The 18,760-nt window shown below is 32.0% G+C and overlaps 1 protein-coding gene across 1 annotated transcript in view; it reads right to left on the reverse strand.

Moving 5' to 3' along the window:
* Nucleotides 1-744: 744 nt before the first annotated feature.
* The window catches only part of LOC128185449 (uncharacterized), a 38,904-nt gene continuing 20,888 nt past the window's right edge, over nucleotides 745-18,760 (reverse strand). The window contains exons 16-34 of the mRNA XM_052855041.1: nucleotides 17,893-17,973; nucleotides 17,577-17,648; nucleotides 16,979-17,065; nucleotides 15,418-15,504; nucleotides 15,116-15,202; nucleotides 14,755-14,847; nucleotides 14,475-14,558; nucleotides 14,259-14,339; nucleotides 13,070-13,153; nucleotides 12,094-12,189; nucleotides 11,794-11,877; nucleotides 10,949-11,035; nucleotides 9,497-9,592; nucleotides 8,760-8,968; nucleotides 6,442-6,634; nucleotides 4,334-4,450; nucleotides 2,244-2,288; nucleotides 1,388-1,417; nucleotides 745-1,237 (exon numbers count right to left, since the gene is read on the reverse strand). Of these exons, the coding sequence (XP_052711001.1) occupies nucleotides 1,158-1,237; nucleotides 1,388-1,417; nucleotides 2,244-2,288; nucleotides 4,334-4,450; nucleotides 6,442-6,634; nucleotides 8,760-8,968; nucleotides 9,497-9,592; nucleotides 10,949-11,035; nucleotides 11,794-11,877; nucleotides 12,094-12,189; nucleotides 13,070-13,153; nucleotides 14,259-14,339; nucleotides 14,475-14,558; nucleotides 14,755-14,847; nucleotides 15,116-15,202; nucleotides 15,418-15,504; nucleotides 16,979-17,065; nucleotides 17,577-17,648; nucleotides 17,893-17,973 (1,793 nt within the window). The 3' untranslated portion in view covers nucleotides 745-1,157. The remainder of the gene's footprint in view (nucleotides 1,238-1,387; nucleotides 1,418-2,243; nucleotides 2,289-4,333; nucleotides 4,451-6,441; nucleotides 6,635-8,759; nucleotides 8,969-9,496; nucleotides 9,593-10,948; nucleotides 11,036-11,793; nucleotides 11,878-12,093; nucleotides 12,190-13,069; nucleotides 13,154-14,258; nucleotides 14,340-14,474; nucleotides 14,559-14,754; nucleotides 14,848-15,115; nucleotides 15,203-15,417; nucleotides 15,505-16,978; nucleotides 17,066-17,576; nucleotides 17,649-17,892; nucleotides 17,974-18,760) is intronic.

Below are 18,760 nucleotides of genomic sequence, written 5' to 3' on the forward strand. Positions count from 1 at the left end.
ATATTTGTTAACGATTTTATTTTTCAAAATACTTTGCTAACATATTTTTTTTTGCCTATGCCACACAGAATTGGGGAAAAATCAAAATAAAATATGCATGAATTTATTATTTTTGTAAAGAATAAAAAAATTCTCGTTTTCTTGAAACGTTGAATTCTATAAAAGTAGAAAACAAAGAATAAAGTTATTAAAAGTACATTATCTACAGAAGAAAAACATCAATCACTTGATATGTAAGTCATGGATATAAAGAGGGTAAACAAATTCACAAAAATAGCATACAACATGACAGAATATATAGGAACAAATAACGTTTATAAATGCTTAGCAATAACAACCCAACAGATAAAGTAAAGAAAATAAAATCAACTATGCAGCAAAGTATCCCATTTAAACAAAAACAACTTTAAATTTTTTGCCTATATAAAAAACAAACTTAACAAACTGGCATAAAAATTGCATAAATAATAAAAGCAACACGGGTTCCTTTTGAAGGTAGTATGGGACACCTCCATGTTGTGACTTATCGGTACTATTTATCAAAATCAACAATAAAATCAAGTGTACGGGTAATTCAATAGATAGTTTCTTTTCCGACTTTGCTACCTAACAGCCTGGTGCAGTGGGTTAGAGGGTTCACTACGAATCTGTTCTTAATGAGTTTGAAGCCTGCTGGGGATTTCAAAATATTTCTACCAAAAAATTTTAATGTAAATTTTAATGTAAATATTGTGAAATTTAAAAAATTTCGACGTTACAGTAATTCATTCCACATTTATATTGACAGATGTCCCATACTACCTTAAGAGGGCTCCATGGTCCTGGCCATTTTTAGACTGTATTGATCTCCTTTAAAAAGGAGAGCCCTATAAGAATATTAAATAAATGCCCTAATTTAAAAGGTTTAATATATACTTTTTTTACTAAATAGTTGTTGATAGCTATAAAAGATATCATATCTTAAAATTTAAGGAAGATCAGATAGATAATTTGTTGACCACCCAGTGTCCTTAATTGCTTTTTTCCCCACAATTCAACAAATTAAAATAGAATATCTTTGTTTAAAGCGCTTTACAATTATGCTTTTTCACAACATTGCACTAGATGGATTGTCTTTTGCTCTAGATGCTCAAAAAATCACTGTTCCCATCATTCCTTTAATCACTGGTAAGTACTATTAACAGTACAAAAGCAATGCAAAGACAGAGGATCCAATAAGTTGGCTGTACACGTCCACCTGCAATAGAAGGCAATTGGGACTCCATCAACTTTTAAGCATAATTTACATCAAATGAAAATACTGATTAGCGATTAACAATTAGATTTAAATCAGTTTCATAGCAATGCATGCCACAATTTGCATGAATAAGGATATCTGTATACTAACTTGTTGCGCTGCCTTTTTTAGGGGTGCACTCTAAAATAAACAATGATTATTCTTTTAAAAAGAATTATTAAAAAGCATTTTTATCCATATAATTTTTATTCTGCCTTTATTTAAAACTTTAAAAGATGAACAATGAAAAAACAACACATGATAAATTGCTAACTAGGGACCAGCTAGCAGTGTCATATCTACTTTTCTATATGATCTATTTATAGACTCATTTTCTGGTTTTGAATACATCTGATCAGGGGAGATTAAAAAAAAATTATAATCTGAAACAACTATTTTTCACAAAAAGGTACTTTTTCCTCTATTTAGATTAATTAATTCTTAATGAACAATGACTCTTAATATTTTAGAATTTAAGAAGGCAATATATCTGTAATATTCAAATGAGAGAGCTGTCATTTTTTGTAGATTTTAAAAAGAAGAATTACACAGAACATTTGATTGCAATTTGTTCAATAGAAGGCTGGATGGTCAACAAATTAACCTTCAGATCTTCATGAAATTTTATGATATGTTTTTTTTTTAGCTACATATGGTTTGTTTAGTTATAAACTATAGCTTAGTAGAGAAAAAAATATAAAAATTTTACCTACTAAATTTGGGTATTTTCCTATGTTTTTCTTTTAATTTAAAAATTCTAATTCTTTAAAAGGAGATCAATGCAGTATAAAAATTACTCCTTCTGGCAATTATCTATTTCTCATTTTGTGATCACTTATCACTCTAAACACATTACACACAGAAACTTTGCCCATTAGTTTGTGCCATTTAATAAAAATTAGCTGACTGTGTAAATTACATATTTTGAATTCATTTCCTGCATTTAAAAAAAATATGAGGTTCTTACCATTACTATGGCTGTCTCCAGAGGTCTCCTTCTGGAAAAGGCACACTAGTAAGTAAAGAATGGTTATTTCTATTACTTAATATAAGCAAATATTTTACTCTTCTGCAAAACAGAAAAGAATCAATAAATAAATACAAGATATCTGAGAGCCAATGCTCAATAGTGATACCCCTGCTCTGATGTGAATATGCAAAATAAGCAAAGTCGACATTTAACAGGAAGTTTGAATCCAATTGGTACAAAAATATATCCCACAATATGGCATGTCTATACAAAAAAGTGTTTTAAATCAAGCATCTGCAAAAAATAGTTGCTGAAAAATCTTTGACAATAATTTATTTGAAAATTTAGGCTAAAAATAAACAAAGTCGTCATTAAACAGGAAGTTGACGTCCAGTTAGTACAAAATACACCTCACGATATGGCATGCCTATATAAATTAAGCTTTAAAATTTCAAGCACCTGCAATTTATAGTTGCTGAGAAAAATGCGACAAAAATGTTTGATACCGACAGACAGATAACGTAACAGACAGAGAAGGGTAAAACAGTATACCCATTCTCCTTTGGAGCAGGAATATAATAATCATAATAAAAACATGGATTGTGATAGACACTTTAACCACAGTACCTAAAAGAACTTATACGATATATTGCTCACCTTAACAACAATTCCTATAAAATATTCATTCTGAAAATCATAATATAAAAAAACAAGAGGCCAATTGGCCTTAACGGTCACCTGAGTAGCATATAACCCATACACAAACTTGTTGAGGAGTCTCATATATGCATTTAATTAATTAGGTTTCATTCTGGAGTAGAAAAATTATAAATTTGTAATGACAACCACCTCCCTGCCTGAAATCTTTCAAAAAGAACTTTGAAACCTATAATTTGGGCAAAAAACTTAAAGATCTGACTACAAAATCAGTTTTCCTTTCAGGTGTGTGGGAGTAAAGAAGATAATTTTTTAACATTACATGCATTAACACCTATACATCCATTTTTGCTCTGCCCTAGAGTCAAAACCCATACTCCAGGGGACATGAAGATTAAAATTTCAGAAGACATCTTCCTGGTAATAATAATTATAATACAGTTTTTAAAACAGGTGTGTGAGAACAGACTGAGAAGAAAATTTTTAAACATTATATGCATTAACACTATATTGCCATATCCCCCCCCCCCCATGTCCTGAACCCCTGACCCAGAGGCCATGAATTTCACAATTTAGGTAGAGGAGTTAGTGGACATCATAACCATGTATTCAGTTTTTTGCCCACATGTGTGGGAGTAGAGAAGAAGATTTTTTAAGATTTAAAACATTTTTACTATATGGCCATTTTGGCCCCACCCTAGAGCCTGAACCCCTAACAAAGGGGTCATGAATTTCACAAATTTGGTAGATGGCTTCATGGACATTATAACCAGGCATTTAGTTTTTAACAAATATATATGGGAGTAGACAAAAAGATTTTCTAAGATTTAATACATTTTTGCTATATGGCCATATTGGCCCCATCCTAGAGCCTGAACCCTTGACCCAGGGGTCATGAATTTCACAACTTTAGTAGAGGGCCTCATGTACATCATAATCACGCATTTAGTTTTAACAAATATATATATGTGGGAGTAGAGAAGAAGATTTACATTTTTACTATATGGCCATATTGGCCCCACCCTGGAGCCAGAACCCCTGACCCAGGTGCCATGAATTTCACAATTTTGGTAAAGGGCTTCATGGACATCATAACTATGCAACCAGTTTTTTCCTCACATGTATAGGAGAAGAGAAAAAGATTTTGGAAAATTTGGCTTTTTTTTGTATATTTGGCCCCACATGTGGTGCCCTGGGGGTGGCAGTGCCATGAATTTCACAATTTAGATTCCTCTTACCATAGAGAAGCCTCACACCAAAAATAGTATCTTTTAGCCTTGTAGTTTTTAAGAAGAAGTTAAATGTAAAATTGTTAAAGCATGACGGACGACAACGGACAAAAACAGATAGAATAGGTCACCTGAGCTTACTCAGGTGACCTAAAAACTCTACAAGGTAATTTACATAGAACTCCTTTACATAAAACTTACTTTTCAACCTCTCTTCCAAAGAATTTGCATTGGTGCAAATGGGGCACTTTTTATCATGGCACTCAGCATGATACTTCTTGTGCTCGTCAACAATTGTAACTAGAAGACATTTTTCCCCTGCAAAAGAAAGAAAGTCAATTCAAGATTTTTGTGTGACATTCATGCTAATTATACTCTCAGTTAAACATTTTTACCTCCAAGGTTCTTATTCATTTTAAAGCATGAAGTATCTCATATACACTGCTAAAATAACCGCAGTCATGGTTGAAATAAATGACAATTAAGACAAAACCTTAATGCACAATACTTAAAGATAAACCTTGTATGCAACCTTTGATTATTATGTTGTTAAAGCCGATTGAATCATTGAGTTAAGTTACTTGATGGTCATAAAGTTTAATGTAGAAAACAAATTTATAATTTGCATTCCATTTGTAACCATGTAAAAATTAATCTAGATACCTACAATATATTCAATATTATAATGATGAGGGCTGACCAGCAGACTTTAATTATGTAGGCATATTTTTTATTAACAATTATAAATTTAATCACATTTCTGCACAATAAATTCCTTAGAAATTTTGCCTGAATACACCCTTCTTAACCTGGCTTTGGTCACTGAACATTATCAAAGGAATTAATTTTTCAAACATTTACAAAATCGATACTCGAAGGACGAATAAACAAGGGTACCGCAAAGCATCCCCTCGCAAAATGAAAATATTCTGTGTGGAAATGCATTATTCAGAAATAAACATGTAATTTAAAGAGACCAAATATTTAACGTGTTAAAAATCACGCTCTGTGTGTATCCATGGGGGATGGGTGCATTTACCTAGTTGTACAATTCCTCCCATTACTAGTGAAAACTCACCGAAAACTTGTTAAACTTTAGTTATATAGTTTAATAAGTTAATAATTTTAACCCCAATATTTTAAAAAGAGTAACGTATCTTCAGCGATTTACATTAAATGAATTCCTGGTTAATCATGTTGATGATATTTGTCAGAGTCACTTCTGAATTATGAACTTGTTCTTCTCTCTGTTATTCGTTAGATATAGCAGAGACATAAATAACAGAGATTGGCAACTCTGCCATAAGCATATTTTCTTGTTGAAAACTGTTAAGGGTCCAACCTTACTTTGAGAACTACATATCAGTAAACTGAGATAATGATCTTAAACCAAAAGTATATTGTACTTATGAAACATGTGAATAGGTTTTAGACATTTTTGAAACAAAAATTTGAAAAATAAGATTAATATATAGAAAAAATATCGGCCAGCTATTAAACATCAGCATAGTCTCGGACGACGGGTAGCCAACTGCCTCCTAAAACTCCTCTTTTAATATTGTTTATTTGACATAAACTCATGAAAATATAATATTTTGTTTAAAATGGGAACACAGATTTCCATCAGTTGCCAATCTCTGTTATCTATGTCTCTGGTTATAGCCCGAAATTCGGCTCAGACAGCTGCTTGTTTCGATCAAATTAGGGTGAACTTAATCTCCTGCTTTCTTCAGTTTTTCACTTGGACATCCTTTTAACTCCCCATTTCTCAAAAACGTTTGCTTACCTTAACAGGGCTTACATCCAACAAAATATCAAGTTGTTGATTTGAAATGTTTACTTACACAAACCAGAAGTCGTACATAAAATTTCTTGTGTTGTAATTTTAACAATATTTCAAAAAATATATAACAGAATTCCTTGAAAATGAATAGGGTTTGTCCTTTAAACATGCTTATGAAGTGTACGAAGTTTGATAAACATGCATGCGACGGTTTTCTTTGAATTTTGCTAAAAAGGCTTAAGAGGACACACATACATACATTACACACACACATACACACAGACACAGCAGCGATGCTATATCCCCTTCATGACAAGTTGCGCGAGGGGATAATGAAAGGACTGCAATGTAATACCTACAAAAACCATGTTAGTTTACATAAAGTAAATCAACAGCACTCCATAATCGTTTTTATTATCTGCATTTAACATAACCTAATTACTGATGTCTTGAGATAAATTATTTAGAAATGTTTTAACAACTTCTTCAATACATAGCTTGAAAGGATATTAACAAAATTATATACCAAGCAAATGGAGGCCTGTAATGTTGATGCAGCCAGCTATGAAATGTTTTTCTGTTACCAATGGCAGACAAAATCGTTCAAACCCAGATAAGCACTTCTTTTTCATAGACTCACAGTAGCAGCTACTTTTACTATCAAATATTCTTGATGCATTGATGAAAAGAGTGCTGAAGTGGTCACAATTGAAATATTTCTGAAAATAAATAAGAAGCTTATATTTACATTTGCAAATATGTTTCCTTATATGAACCTTAGGAGAGCGAAAATGTTGAATTCTGTATGAACTTTTTAATGACGTCACAATAATCATAGCACACGCTTATCGCTTGAATAAATGTAAACATAAAATTTCAGTAATTTTAACATTTCTGAACGATTTGCCTTTTTCAAATGTATATATAAGTAATAAACAGTAATGTTAAAAAGTTTACCAGGATATGAACTTGGTTAGTATTTGATCTTTCCGGCTTCACAGGATTTGATCATGTGACCAATCAAGTTCATATCCCAGTGAGTTTTTTCACTTGCTGTTTATTTCCTGATTAAAAGAATAAACTATACTACACAAATTGGCTGTTGCCAAAAACAACAGGTTCTTTAGGTGAAGCTTACATAAAAGTTGTATTATTACCATCTTTTTAAATCTCAAGATCATTTTTTTTAAAACACCCCACCAATCTGTCCTTTTCTCTTAATCATTGGAAGTGGCCTGGTCATTCATTTTAGCAAACATAAAAGCCCAAGGGCTAGGTTTGGTTCAAAGTGGCCCAATAATAAAAAAAAAAGGGAAATTAAAATGTAAACTGCATTTGATGCAGAAGAGGTAACAAGAGGCCCATGGGCCACATTGCTCACCTGAGCAACAATAGGCATGATAAAATCAGCTTAACAGAGTCATAATTCAAACTATCTTGGCAATGTAGTATAATACATGTAGATCCTGTATAAGTAAGAGTTCATTTTTTTTACCCTGGATATTCTTATGTTTATAATCAAGTTCTGATTTTATGGTCATATCACCTGTTGAGCATTGCAGTTCTCAAAAAGATCGTAAACAATTGTTTATATAAAGGATATAAACCTAAATCAAACTCTGAATCCCTTGTGAGGCCAAAGAATCGTCCAGGGGCCAAAGTCTAAACAATTTGAAAGAATCAGCAATATGTCAAAATGCTTGCATATAAGTAAAAGCATATATCATAACATGTCATTTTTTGTGAATATTTAAAATATTTTCCTTTTTCAAATTGGAATCAAAATGTGGCCCAACCCTACTCCTCAAGATTTGATTTGAAAGAATTTAAATCTACATTATCTGAGGTTGCTTTCAATAAATATACAGCTTTTATGGGCAAATGGTTTTTAGCAAAATATATATTTTGAATTTTTCTATTTATATTCCTATGTTATTATTTGCTCACCCTTTGGGGATGCTTCCACACAAGTTTCAGCTTTTCTAGCCAAATGGTGTTTGAGAAGCAAATTTTAAAAGATTTACACTTTATGTTCCTATGTAAAACTACAACCCCCAACCCCCCCCCCCCCCCCCCATTGTGGCCCCATCCTACCCCTGGGAGTCATGATTTTCATAACTTTAAATCTACATTACACGAGGAAGCTTCCACACAAGTTTCAGCTTTCCTTGCGGATTGGTTCCTGAGAAGAAGATTTTTAAAGATTTACTCTATATATTCTATGTAAAACTTTGAGCCCCCCCCCCCCATTGTGGCCCCCCCTTACCCCCGGGGACAATGATTTGAACAAACTTGAATCTACACTATCTGAGAATGCTTCCACACAAGTTTCAGCTTTTATAGCCAAATGGTTTCTGAGAAGAAGATTTTTGAAAAATATCAACAAATTTTTAATAAATCCTAATTATCTCCCTAGAAAGAGAGCATGGCCTTCATTTCAAAAAATTTGTATCCCCTTTCCCCAATGATGCTTTGTGCCAAGTTTAGTTGAAATTGGCCCAGTGGTTCTGGAGAAGAAGATGAAAATGTGAAAAGTTTACAGACAGACGGATGGACAGACAGACAAACAGATGCCGGACAAAAATTAAAGTGATCAGAAAAGTTCACCTGAGCTTTCAGCTCAGGTGAGCTAAAAATTCAAAAGGTGTGCCTTGGTCAAAGTTTTGGGGTCAACTGTCAATATAATGTCATACCTGGTTAAAAAAAAATTTATATAGACCACTTGTTATGTAAGCTAAGAACAATATCAAGCAAAAATATATTCCCACAATTGATTTTAAAAATTAATGTGTAACAAATTATTCCAGCTAATCTTATGATAAAGCACATGCAGTAAAAACCTACCTGGGTGCTTTGAGGGTCAGCTGCATACATGTATTTATGAGGATTAGAAGCAGGAGTTCCACATGCACTTGGGATACAAGTAATCTGAGTGCTAATATAAAGCAGTATCAGGAAAAATCCAAAAAACAAGAACTGCCAAATTTTTGTTCCTTTCAACCAAGAAGGCGAGTTGTCTGCATCCTGTTCGCTATCACATTCACCGTTATAGTCTACAATAAAGACATAGGCGATGTACCTCATATGTACGACAAACTGTCAACAAGATGCACTGGGCATAATGGTTGTCTTTTACATTAATAATATTCACATAAACAAAAATCATACGACAAATAAAACTTAAACCAGAAATGATAGGCTTTTTTAAAATTTGTAAACAGTTCTTGAAGAAAGAGTTAATTAAGATTAAGTGTTCAATTGAACACTTAATCTTTCACCTTTCAAATAACATAATAAATGCTTTCATATTCCAAAAACAGATAATAATTCAAAAGGCTAGTATTGTCAATGTTACTGAATAACTGTAGAACCTGATATATTGTTGGAAGTTTTCTTGAAAACAAATTGATAACAAAAATAGTTGTAAAACAGGAATTTAACAATAAAATTCACTAAGCAAGTTGAATTATTTAATTAAAATTATTTCTTCATTAAATCATTGTCAACCACAACCTTCTAAAGGATTTTAAGTAAGAACAGCCATTTATTGAAAGTTGATTTTTTTTATTTATATAACTTACCAGTTGGGATGTTTCCTCCATTCTGTCCTTCCTCTTTGCTGTCTTCTGTGGTACTTTCCATCTCGGGAGTGTTGACTGCTTCCTTATTATCAAATTCTATAAATACAACAGTTATTCTCTACTGTAGAAGATTAATTCTATCACTCATATATATAATTAAAATACCATACGACAACAAAATCTACTTTAAGGGTACTTGCAGTGCCGATCAATTTTTTATATTATGGAGATCTGTGTGTAAAGACACCATCCTGAAAATTGTACTGCGATTCCATAAGTAGTTTTCGAGATATTTTGGGAAAACCCGATTTCACACCTGAATGATTTTTTAATCAAACTGATTTGGCGCAAGATGAAATGTGACTTCACAGGGTCAATGCCGCTATATGAGAAACAAGAATATCATATGAAAACTGTTCGTTTTCTTGCATTGTTTTATCAATATATGAACATTTTTTCTGTTATTTTATTTCCTTATCTAACCTGGATGACTAAATGTACTGTTGTTTAAGTTTAAACACGTATTTTATCGAAAAAAATGCTGAATTCGGGAAATTGTTTGCTTCATGAATTTAGTCCAATGTGTAACATATTTTGCATATAAATGCACAGCATATATAGCAAAATGACAATCAATCAAAGCACTTTTGTTGTAAGATACATATTTTGTTAATATTGTCATTTTTTCGGATGATTTTTTCCATGGCATTATGAATAATATTGATAATAAATGTTTTGTAAAAGGTAATGCGGGGTCTATTCCTGGTACAAAGCATAAAATTACAACTGTCGCCCGATTATTCATTAACAGGCACATAGCATCAGCAGAAATTTGGAAATTTTTTTTTTTTCCTTGTCAAGATATTTTTGATGAGTCTGCCGCCCCCCTCCACTTTAAAAAACGATGCTACATGCCTGATTAATATTGATTTCGAACCAATAACAATCAGAATAGCATGTACATTTTAATAAAAAGGATTATTAAAGGATCATAGCGAAAGTTCAGGATGGCTGCATGATAAAGTCCGTCTCATTTTCTATCAAAATACGATAATGGAATTTCATTTTACACTTTATTACATCCTTTGTCAAAATGTTCAAGTTTATTCAGATTTCATAATGATTCGTTGTCAGTATAACAATTTAAACTGTATGGAGTTAAAGAGTTAAATTGATGACCATAGCGCTCGAAAGAAAGTAACTTGAATAGAATTCTAACAGCAGGTATATATAGCCACTTTGAAGTGGCATAACTTTTCTGCATTAAATTCTGGTAAATAAATTCTATGACATAAGTTTAACATCGGCTGGGCTGCAGGTACCCTTTAACATATTAATGTTTGCAAAATCAACAATCCTATAATGTACAGGTAAAATATATTAAATTGATTAAAAAAATACATGTGTAAATGTCCACGCCGGGGCCACATCATACATATCATAATAACATACCAGTGCTTGTTTTGAGGTCTTCCTCCATCTTTTGGGTGTCTCCTCCTCTCCTCTCTACCTCTTCACCAGTTTGTTTAGCATTCACTACTGTAACAATAACAGAAATTATTCAAATGCCATTCACAATAATCATTCTTCACATTTAAAAAAATATATACTTTCCATAATCCTTCTCTAATCTTACACTACATTACACAAATTTTCTAGTTGTATCATTTTTCATGATTTCAAGATGATTTCAATCTTCCTTCTTTTAAATTAATAAAGTTTTCTGAAAGACATCTAAACATCCTCGAAAAAGTCCATAAAACAAGCAAGGGAGTTACAGTCAGAAGGATATCACTGTAACTCAATTCTTAAAATAAGTTAAATAAGAAAAGAAAAACATTTGAAATTTTATTTTCTTTAGTACATTAATAAAGAAAATTACATCTTCAACAGAAGTTTGAAATTGTACTTGTTACATGTCAAGTTTACTTTTAGAATCACCGAAAATAAATCATCACAAAATCAAACACAATCACAAAACAATTATATAAAGGTGACAAAAGATTTGCTTCTACAGTGATTTAACTTTCAACATTAGGAGCAGCCATTTTAACTACTCTCCTTTGGTTTCATTCATTGGCTGTTAAGTGAGTGTGGAATAGAAAAATTCCCTCGAGAGAATAAGATTCTGCTGAGTCCTACACAGTTAATCTTAACCCTGAGGTAGAATTTCACTATCCCGCATGAGTATTTAATGTCATTTAATGGTGATATTGCAATGGTTATATCAAATGAGTTAAAAGAAAATCAACATGTAAATATCCAAGGGCCACATCACTCATGTCACGATAACATACCAGTGCTTGTTTTGAGGTCTTCCTCCATCTTCAGGGTGATTCCTCCTCCCTTCTCTACCTCTTCACCAGCTTGTTTAGCATTCACTATATTAATAATGACAGAAATTATATGCATTCTGTCGTTCACAACAATCATTCTTAATCTTAATGAAAGAATATTCTTAAAGACAAATTCTTTTAATTTTACACAAAATGAAACTTATCAACTATGTTCATTAGGAGCAGCCATTTAGGCAGTGCTCCATGGGTTTCATTCATAAACAGTGTAGCTATATATTCTTCGTAAATCTGACAACACACCATCTGAAGAGTTCATTTCATCTTGTCTTTCTTCTTTACTGTTTTCTGTGGCACCATTCACCTTTGGTGTATTTACATCATCACTGTCTTCACACTCTATAAATACAATAGTTATTCCCTGCTATAAAAGAATGATTCAGTTTTTTCTCTTATCATACAAGTATAAGACCACAACACCTAGATAGAATGTTCTATCGTTAAAATAACAGATGTCCTACGGACCCTTTCTAACGATAGAATACATTCAATATACTCGCTTCGTAGCAAATAAAAAAATATATTGTGCTGTATCTCGCCTAAATTTTCATATGATTGGTCTCAAGTACCTACAATGTTGCTCCTTTATAATGCCATATTACCACATTAACTGTTTTTGCAATGAAATCGCTGCCACTTTTATCATCACGTTTGAAAATTCACTGTTTATGGTTGCCATGTTAACGATAAAATCCGAGACATTCTGAGTGCCATTTCTGACAAAATGGCAGCCAAATTCAAACGCGTATTTTTAAAACTGCCTTGGTACAACTCATTAAATGGATATTTTGTGGACTAAACTACATATGCATGTTCAAAAAGGTTTGTAATGTATAAAAATGTGGTTTTCCTCTGCAGATTATTTTTAACAGACTTAAAATCAACGCGAAGCTGATCTACTTCGCGGCTGCTACATTGCAAGTATATGGGACAAATTCTAACTGTGACCTGAGCGAAGCCTAGTTACGGTAAGATTATTCTTTCTACACAACACCTACTTTCAATAATGTTAACAAATTGTAGTAAACATCCCATTATACTGTAAACTTCATGAAAATTAGATATGTGAGAGTAGTGTTACCTGACTTTGTGTGAGCTATAAAGCAGGAGGCATTGTCCTTGGTATCATTATATTGGTTATATTGAATGGATTAAAAGAAAATCAACTTGTACATTATAAATATCCAAGGGCCACATCACACATATCATGCTAACATACCAGTCCTTGTTTTGAGGTCTTCCTCCATCTTTGGGGTGTTTCCTCCTCCCTTCTCTACCTCTTCACCAGCTTGTTTAGCATTCACTAAAATGACAGAAATTATAAACATTCAAACGTCATTCACAATAATCATTCTTCACGTTTTAAAAATACATCTAAACACCCTCGAAAAAGTCCATTAAACTAATATTATCCATACAAGCAAGGGAATTAAAGTTAGAAGGATATCACTGTAACTCAGTTTCTAAAATTAGTTATATAAGAAAAATAAAACATTTGAAATTCTATTTTTAGAACATTAATAAAGAAAATTACATCTTCAACATAAGTTTGAAATTGTACTTGTTACATGTTACTTTTTGAATCACCAAAAATAAATCATCACAAAATCAAACACAATCACAAATCAATTATATATAGGTGACAAAAGATTTGCTTCAACAGTGATTTATCTTTAAACATTAGGAGCAGCCATTTCAACTACTCTCCTTTGATTTCATTCATTGGCTGTTAAGTGAGTGTGGAATAGAAAAATTCCACCGAGATAATAAGATTCTGCCGAGTCCTAAACAGTAAATTTTAACCCTGAGGTAGAATTTCACCATCCCACATGAGTATTTAATGTCATTGAATTTTTCTGGCATTATTTCTAGTGATGGGACAACCCACTGATGCACCGGTGCATCACGGTATTTATTTTGACGATATTTGGATCGATACATTTACCATTAATACAACGATACCTTAGCAAAAGTTTTCTTATTTTCCAAAAATATCCGAGCTTCATATATCAGCTATTTTTAGTCCGCGCGCCTCAGATGAAGGTACAATGATGGCGAAAAACCTCGTAAAGTTGTTAAAACTGTTATGAAGCTAAATTTGGAGTGTGGAAAATGTTTGGATTACTTGTTTATGAAAAAATAGTGTATACAAGACTAAAGTACTTTGTAAATTGTGCAACGCTCATTTTAAATATAATAACGCTCATTTTAAATATAATAAAATAACTTTGGACATGCAGTAATACATCGACAGATTGAATAAATTTTAAACCCTTATTCATGTTTTCATTTAGTTGCAATGTATCGTGATATGTATCGTATCTCACACTGCTGTCTCACATTGGACTAACCAGTCTCACACCGGTAATAATGCATTTTAGAAATATATATATTCTTTAATAACTTACCAGTTGGGATGTTTCCTCCATTCTGTCCTTCCTCTTTGCTGTCTTCTGTGGTAATAACCATCTCGGGAGTGTTAACTGCATCTTTATTATAATTTATACGTACAGTAAAACAAGCTTATAAAGAAGGGCAAATCATATTAATTATATCAAATGAATTTAAAGAAAATCAACACGTAAAAATCCAAGGGCCATATCACTCATGTCATGATAACATACCAGTCCTTGTTTTGAGGTCTTCCTCCATCTTCAGGGTGATTCCTCCTCCCTTCTCTACCTCTTCACCAGCTTGTTTAGCATTCACTATATTAATAATGACAGAAATTATATGCATTCTGCCGTTCACAACAATCATTCTTAATCTTAATGAAAGAATATTGTACAAGGCATATTCTTTTAATTTTGCACAAATGTTCATTAGGAGCAGCCATTTTAGGCGTGGCTCCATTGGTTTTATTCATTAACAGTGTAGCTATTCTTTGTAAACCTGACAACACACCATCTGAGGTGTTCACTCCATCTTGTCTTTCTTTACTGTTTTCTGTGGCACCATCTATCTTTTGTATATTTACATCATCACTGTCTTCACACTCTATAAATACAATAGTTATTCCCTGCTATAAAAGAATGATTCATACAATTATAAAACCTCAACACCTACTTTCAATAATATTAACAAATTAAAGTAAACATCCCATTATACTGTAAACTTCATGAAAATTAGAAAGTGTCCCTGACTTTGTACGAGTTATGAAACAGGAGGCATTGTCCTTGGTATCATTATATTGGTTATATTAAATGGATTAAAAGAAATCCATGTTAGGGTCCAAGGGCAACAATAACCCTTCATCATAACATACCAGTGCTTGCATTGAGGTCTTCCTCCATCTTTGGGGTGTTTCCTCCTCCCTTCTCTACCTCTTCACCAGCTTGTTTAGCATTCACTACTGAAACAATGACAATTTTTTTAAATATGTTGGTTTTAAATGCATTATTATTTCTTAAAATCTAAGACAATTATTCTTTGATATTCTTCTGATTTTAAATGCATTATTATTTCTTAAAATCTAAGACAAATATTCTTTGATATTCTTCTGATTTTAAATGCATTATTATTTCTTAAAATCTAAGACAAATATTCTTTGATATTCTTTTGGCATACCAGATTCTTTTCTGTTCCTAGTGTTGTTGCTTGAAGTCAAGCCATTGATATGTGCATCCTGTTGCTTCTGAGGTATATCATTACAAACTGTGAGGACAGAAAAAAAATACATACAAAGGTTTATATCAAGTCTCTTTAATCAAATCTGTACTGTTGATATATATAAAAATTGATTTTGCAATACTGAACACCAATACTTTTGGTTTTAGTTTAAATTTTATGGTATTTGTGTTACAAAGCATTCATATTGGATTTTTTTGGCATAAAAATGAAATTAAAAAGGTTTCTATTGTGGAAACAGTAGTTACACAACATTAAACAGTTTACAAGATGATCTGAAGACAATGTCAACTAAAAACCACACTTGTTCCTCAGAATATTGTAAGGTGAGTTAACCATGCATCAGACAAATACATTGGATCGGAAAACTTTGGTTAAAAATATACAAATAAACGTGCATGCACTGTTGTTTTGTATATCCCTGAATAAGAACTAATGAACTTTATCATTAATAAGAATTTGACAGTCACATTGTCAAAAATATAGCAATATAGGCAACATACGCCATAATTGAAAATTTTGTTACAAAGATTTTACCAAAAAAAAAGATTATTTGAATGTTGTGAAATTAATTGTGAATTAGTGAAAATGCACCCTCTACCTAGAATAATTTGAAAGAAGTAAGATTAGAAACAAAATTTGATTAAAATAAGTCTTAGAAATTTAAACAATTAATTGTCAAGGTCATTATTGTTCCATCATGATTACACTATGGATCAGACACAAAATAGCCATGCATCAGACAATTTTCAATGAATTGGGTTTTTTTTTTTTATAATGAACATGTTAGGTGCCCATTCCTTGTGATATACTTTAAATGTATAGTAAAATAAAAGTTGATAAAATAATTGATACCAACATTTTCAGACCACTTAAAATTCGAGTTTCATGGATACTGCCGCTTTCCTCCAAAGTTCCTGTAGGTGCTGGCATGATAAAGAACCCCTCATAATAAATATTCCTTTAAACAGATGCACTAGTCTAAATTCCTGACTGTAAATTCAAGGATTTAAATAAAAACAAATCTAAACAGCAATTGAATAATTTTTTTGTCCGAGCCTTTGTATTTTCGCATTAAAATCAGAAAATTTTGTTATTTTTAATCTTGTTTTTAACAAGTTCACTATTTTTTCTCCAAAAATTAAACAGGGGAAAAACCTGTAACTTTTAAAACAAGTTGTATTTATATATGGACTGTGACTGAAGTGTGATCAAAGAGAAAAATCAAAGGGTGTCCGATGCATGGTCAAATCACCCTACATACAATGTACATTTCCATGTCAACAGTATAAAGCAATTCATTAAAATAGCATTTACTGTGCAAAATTCAAGGATGTAATGGCAGTTTTTCATCATTACTGTAGTACCTTCATAGTTAGATGATAAATTATATCTACACATTTTGAATTGAAACCGAACCGAATCAAATGAACCCCGAGTCGTCCAAGCCCTATTTTTCATGGTTAGACATTGATAAATATTACAAATCCTGATAATGTACCTGGTCCAGTTGTTCCTTGAGCATGTTCTGGGACTCCCTCTATCTTTGCAATTCCATCTCTATCCACATTACTAGGTATATCACTCCCTACAATGCAGTAATATATATTTTTCATATTATACAACCCTGGAAGATCCCCTTCCATTGACAAAAATGAAAATCCAACTAGTATGTATACAAAGACAATAAATTTGTATATAGGAACTCTAGTAAGAAATTCACATAACAGACCTTATAATATTCATTAGAAATTGTCAATTTTTGCTTTTTTGATATCCTGTGCAAAATATCTTTTTTGTATCATTAAAATACCAATCTATGATCAGCAACCATTTAGACTCTACTTCAATGGCTTCATTTGTTAAAGCTGTCTTCTTTTTTTTAAACTTTCTTTTGACATATGGGTACTAGTAGTTTTTAAAGGGTTTTTTTTTTGTCAGTCAAATTTTAAAAGTGAATTTTCTGTATCTGGTACCTGAACTTATTTTTCCCAATTCACATTTTTTTGCTGTAATTATTGATCAAAAACACATTTTTATCAGAGGCCTAATGGTATTAAATTAATTGTGAACAGCTTTTCCACTTCAATATAACTTACATGTTTTTGTCATGGACTCCTCATTTATTTTGGAGCTGTTTCCTCTATCTATTTGAGCAAGTCTGACATCATCTACAAAAATAAGCCACTGGAATTTTCTCAAACATTACCTTACTGGTAAATAGCTTAATATTTTATCAAAGAAAAGTACTCAGTGATGAACTTTAAAGATCTACGAATGTCTCCCTAATTAAGATATTCCATGTTTACAGATTTGAGAATTTTTCTCAAAACAGCATTAAAGACATAACATGTAGGTAGTATCATTGCATAAAAGGATTGATATCAAACAATTTTAGATCTCATGATATTCTACCAGATGTTGGTTGAGTTTGTTCATTGACTTCTGTCTTTGCAGCAGTTTTCTCATCCTCATCAATCTGTATATCTGCAATCCCTACCATGAAGGAAAATGTAGTTGTCATATATTTGAGCCAGCATGCAAGCACAGTAATGATGAACTTTCCATAGTATGTATATGTACAAACAGTAAATACTATTGTAACAGGAGATGTTTGTGAAACATTTATGCCCCCCCCCCCCATTCTCTTGGAATCTCTTAAAATAAGTCTTAGAAATTTGAACAATTAATGACAAGGTCATTATTGCTCCATCATGATTTCACTATGGATCAGACACCAATTAACCATGCATTAGACAGTTTTCAATGCAATGGGTTTTTTTTTTAATAATGAACATGTTAGGTGCCCATTCCTTGTGATATACTTTAAATGTATAGTAAAATAAAAGTTGATAAAATAATTGATAAACATTTTCCTCAGACCACTTAGAATTCGAGTTTCATGGATACTGCCGTTTTCCTCCAAAGTTCCTGTAGGTGCTAGCATGATAAAGAACCCCTCATAATAAATATTCCTTTAAACAGAAGCACTAGTCTAAATTCCTGACTGTACATTCAAGGATTTAAATAAAAACAAATATAAACAGCAATTGAATAATTTTTTTGTCCGAGCCTTTGTATTTTCGCATTAAAACCAGAACATTTTGTTATTTTTAATTTAGTTTTTTACAAGTTCACTATTTTTTCTCCAAAAATTAAACAGGGGAAAACCCTGTAACTTTTAAAACAAGTTGTATTTATATCTGGACTGTGACTGAAATGTGGTCAAAGAGAAAAATCCAAGGGTGTCCGTTGCATGGTCAAATCACCCTACATACAATGT

This window comes from Crassostrea angulata, chromosome 5 (genome assembly GCF_025612915.1).
Source record: "Crassostrea angulata isolate pt1a10 chromosome 5, ASM2561291v2, whole genome shotgun sequence".
In the NCBI taxonomy this organism is placed as follows: Eukaryota; Metazoa; Mollusca; class Bivalvia; order Ostreida; family Ostreidae; genus Magallana; species Magallana angulata.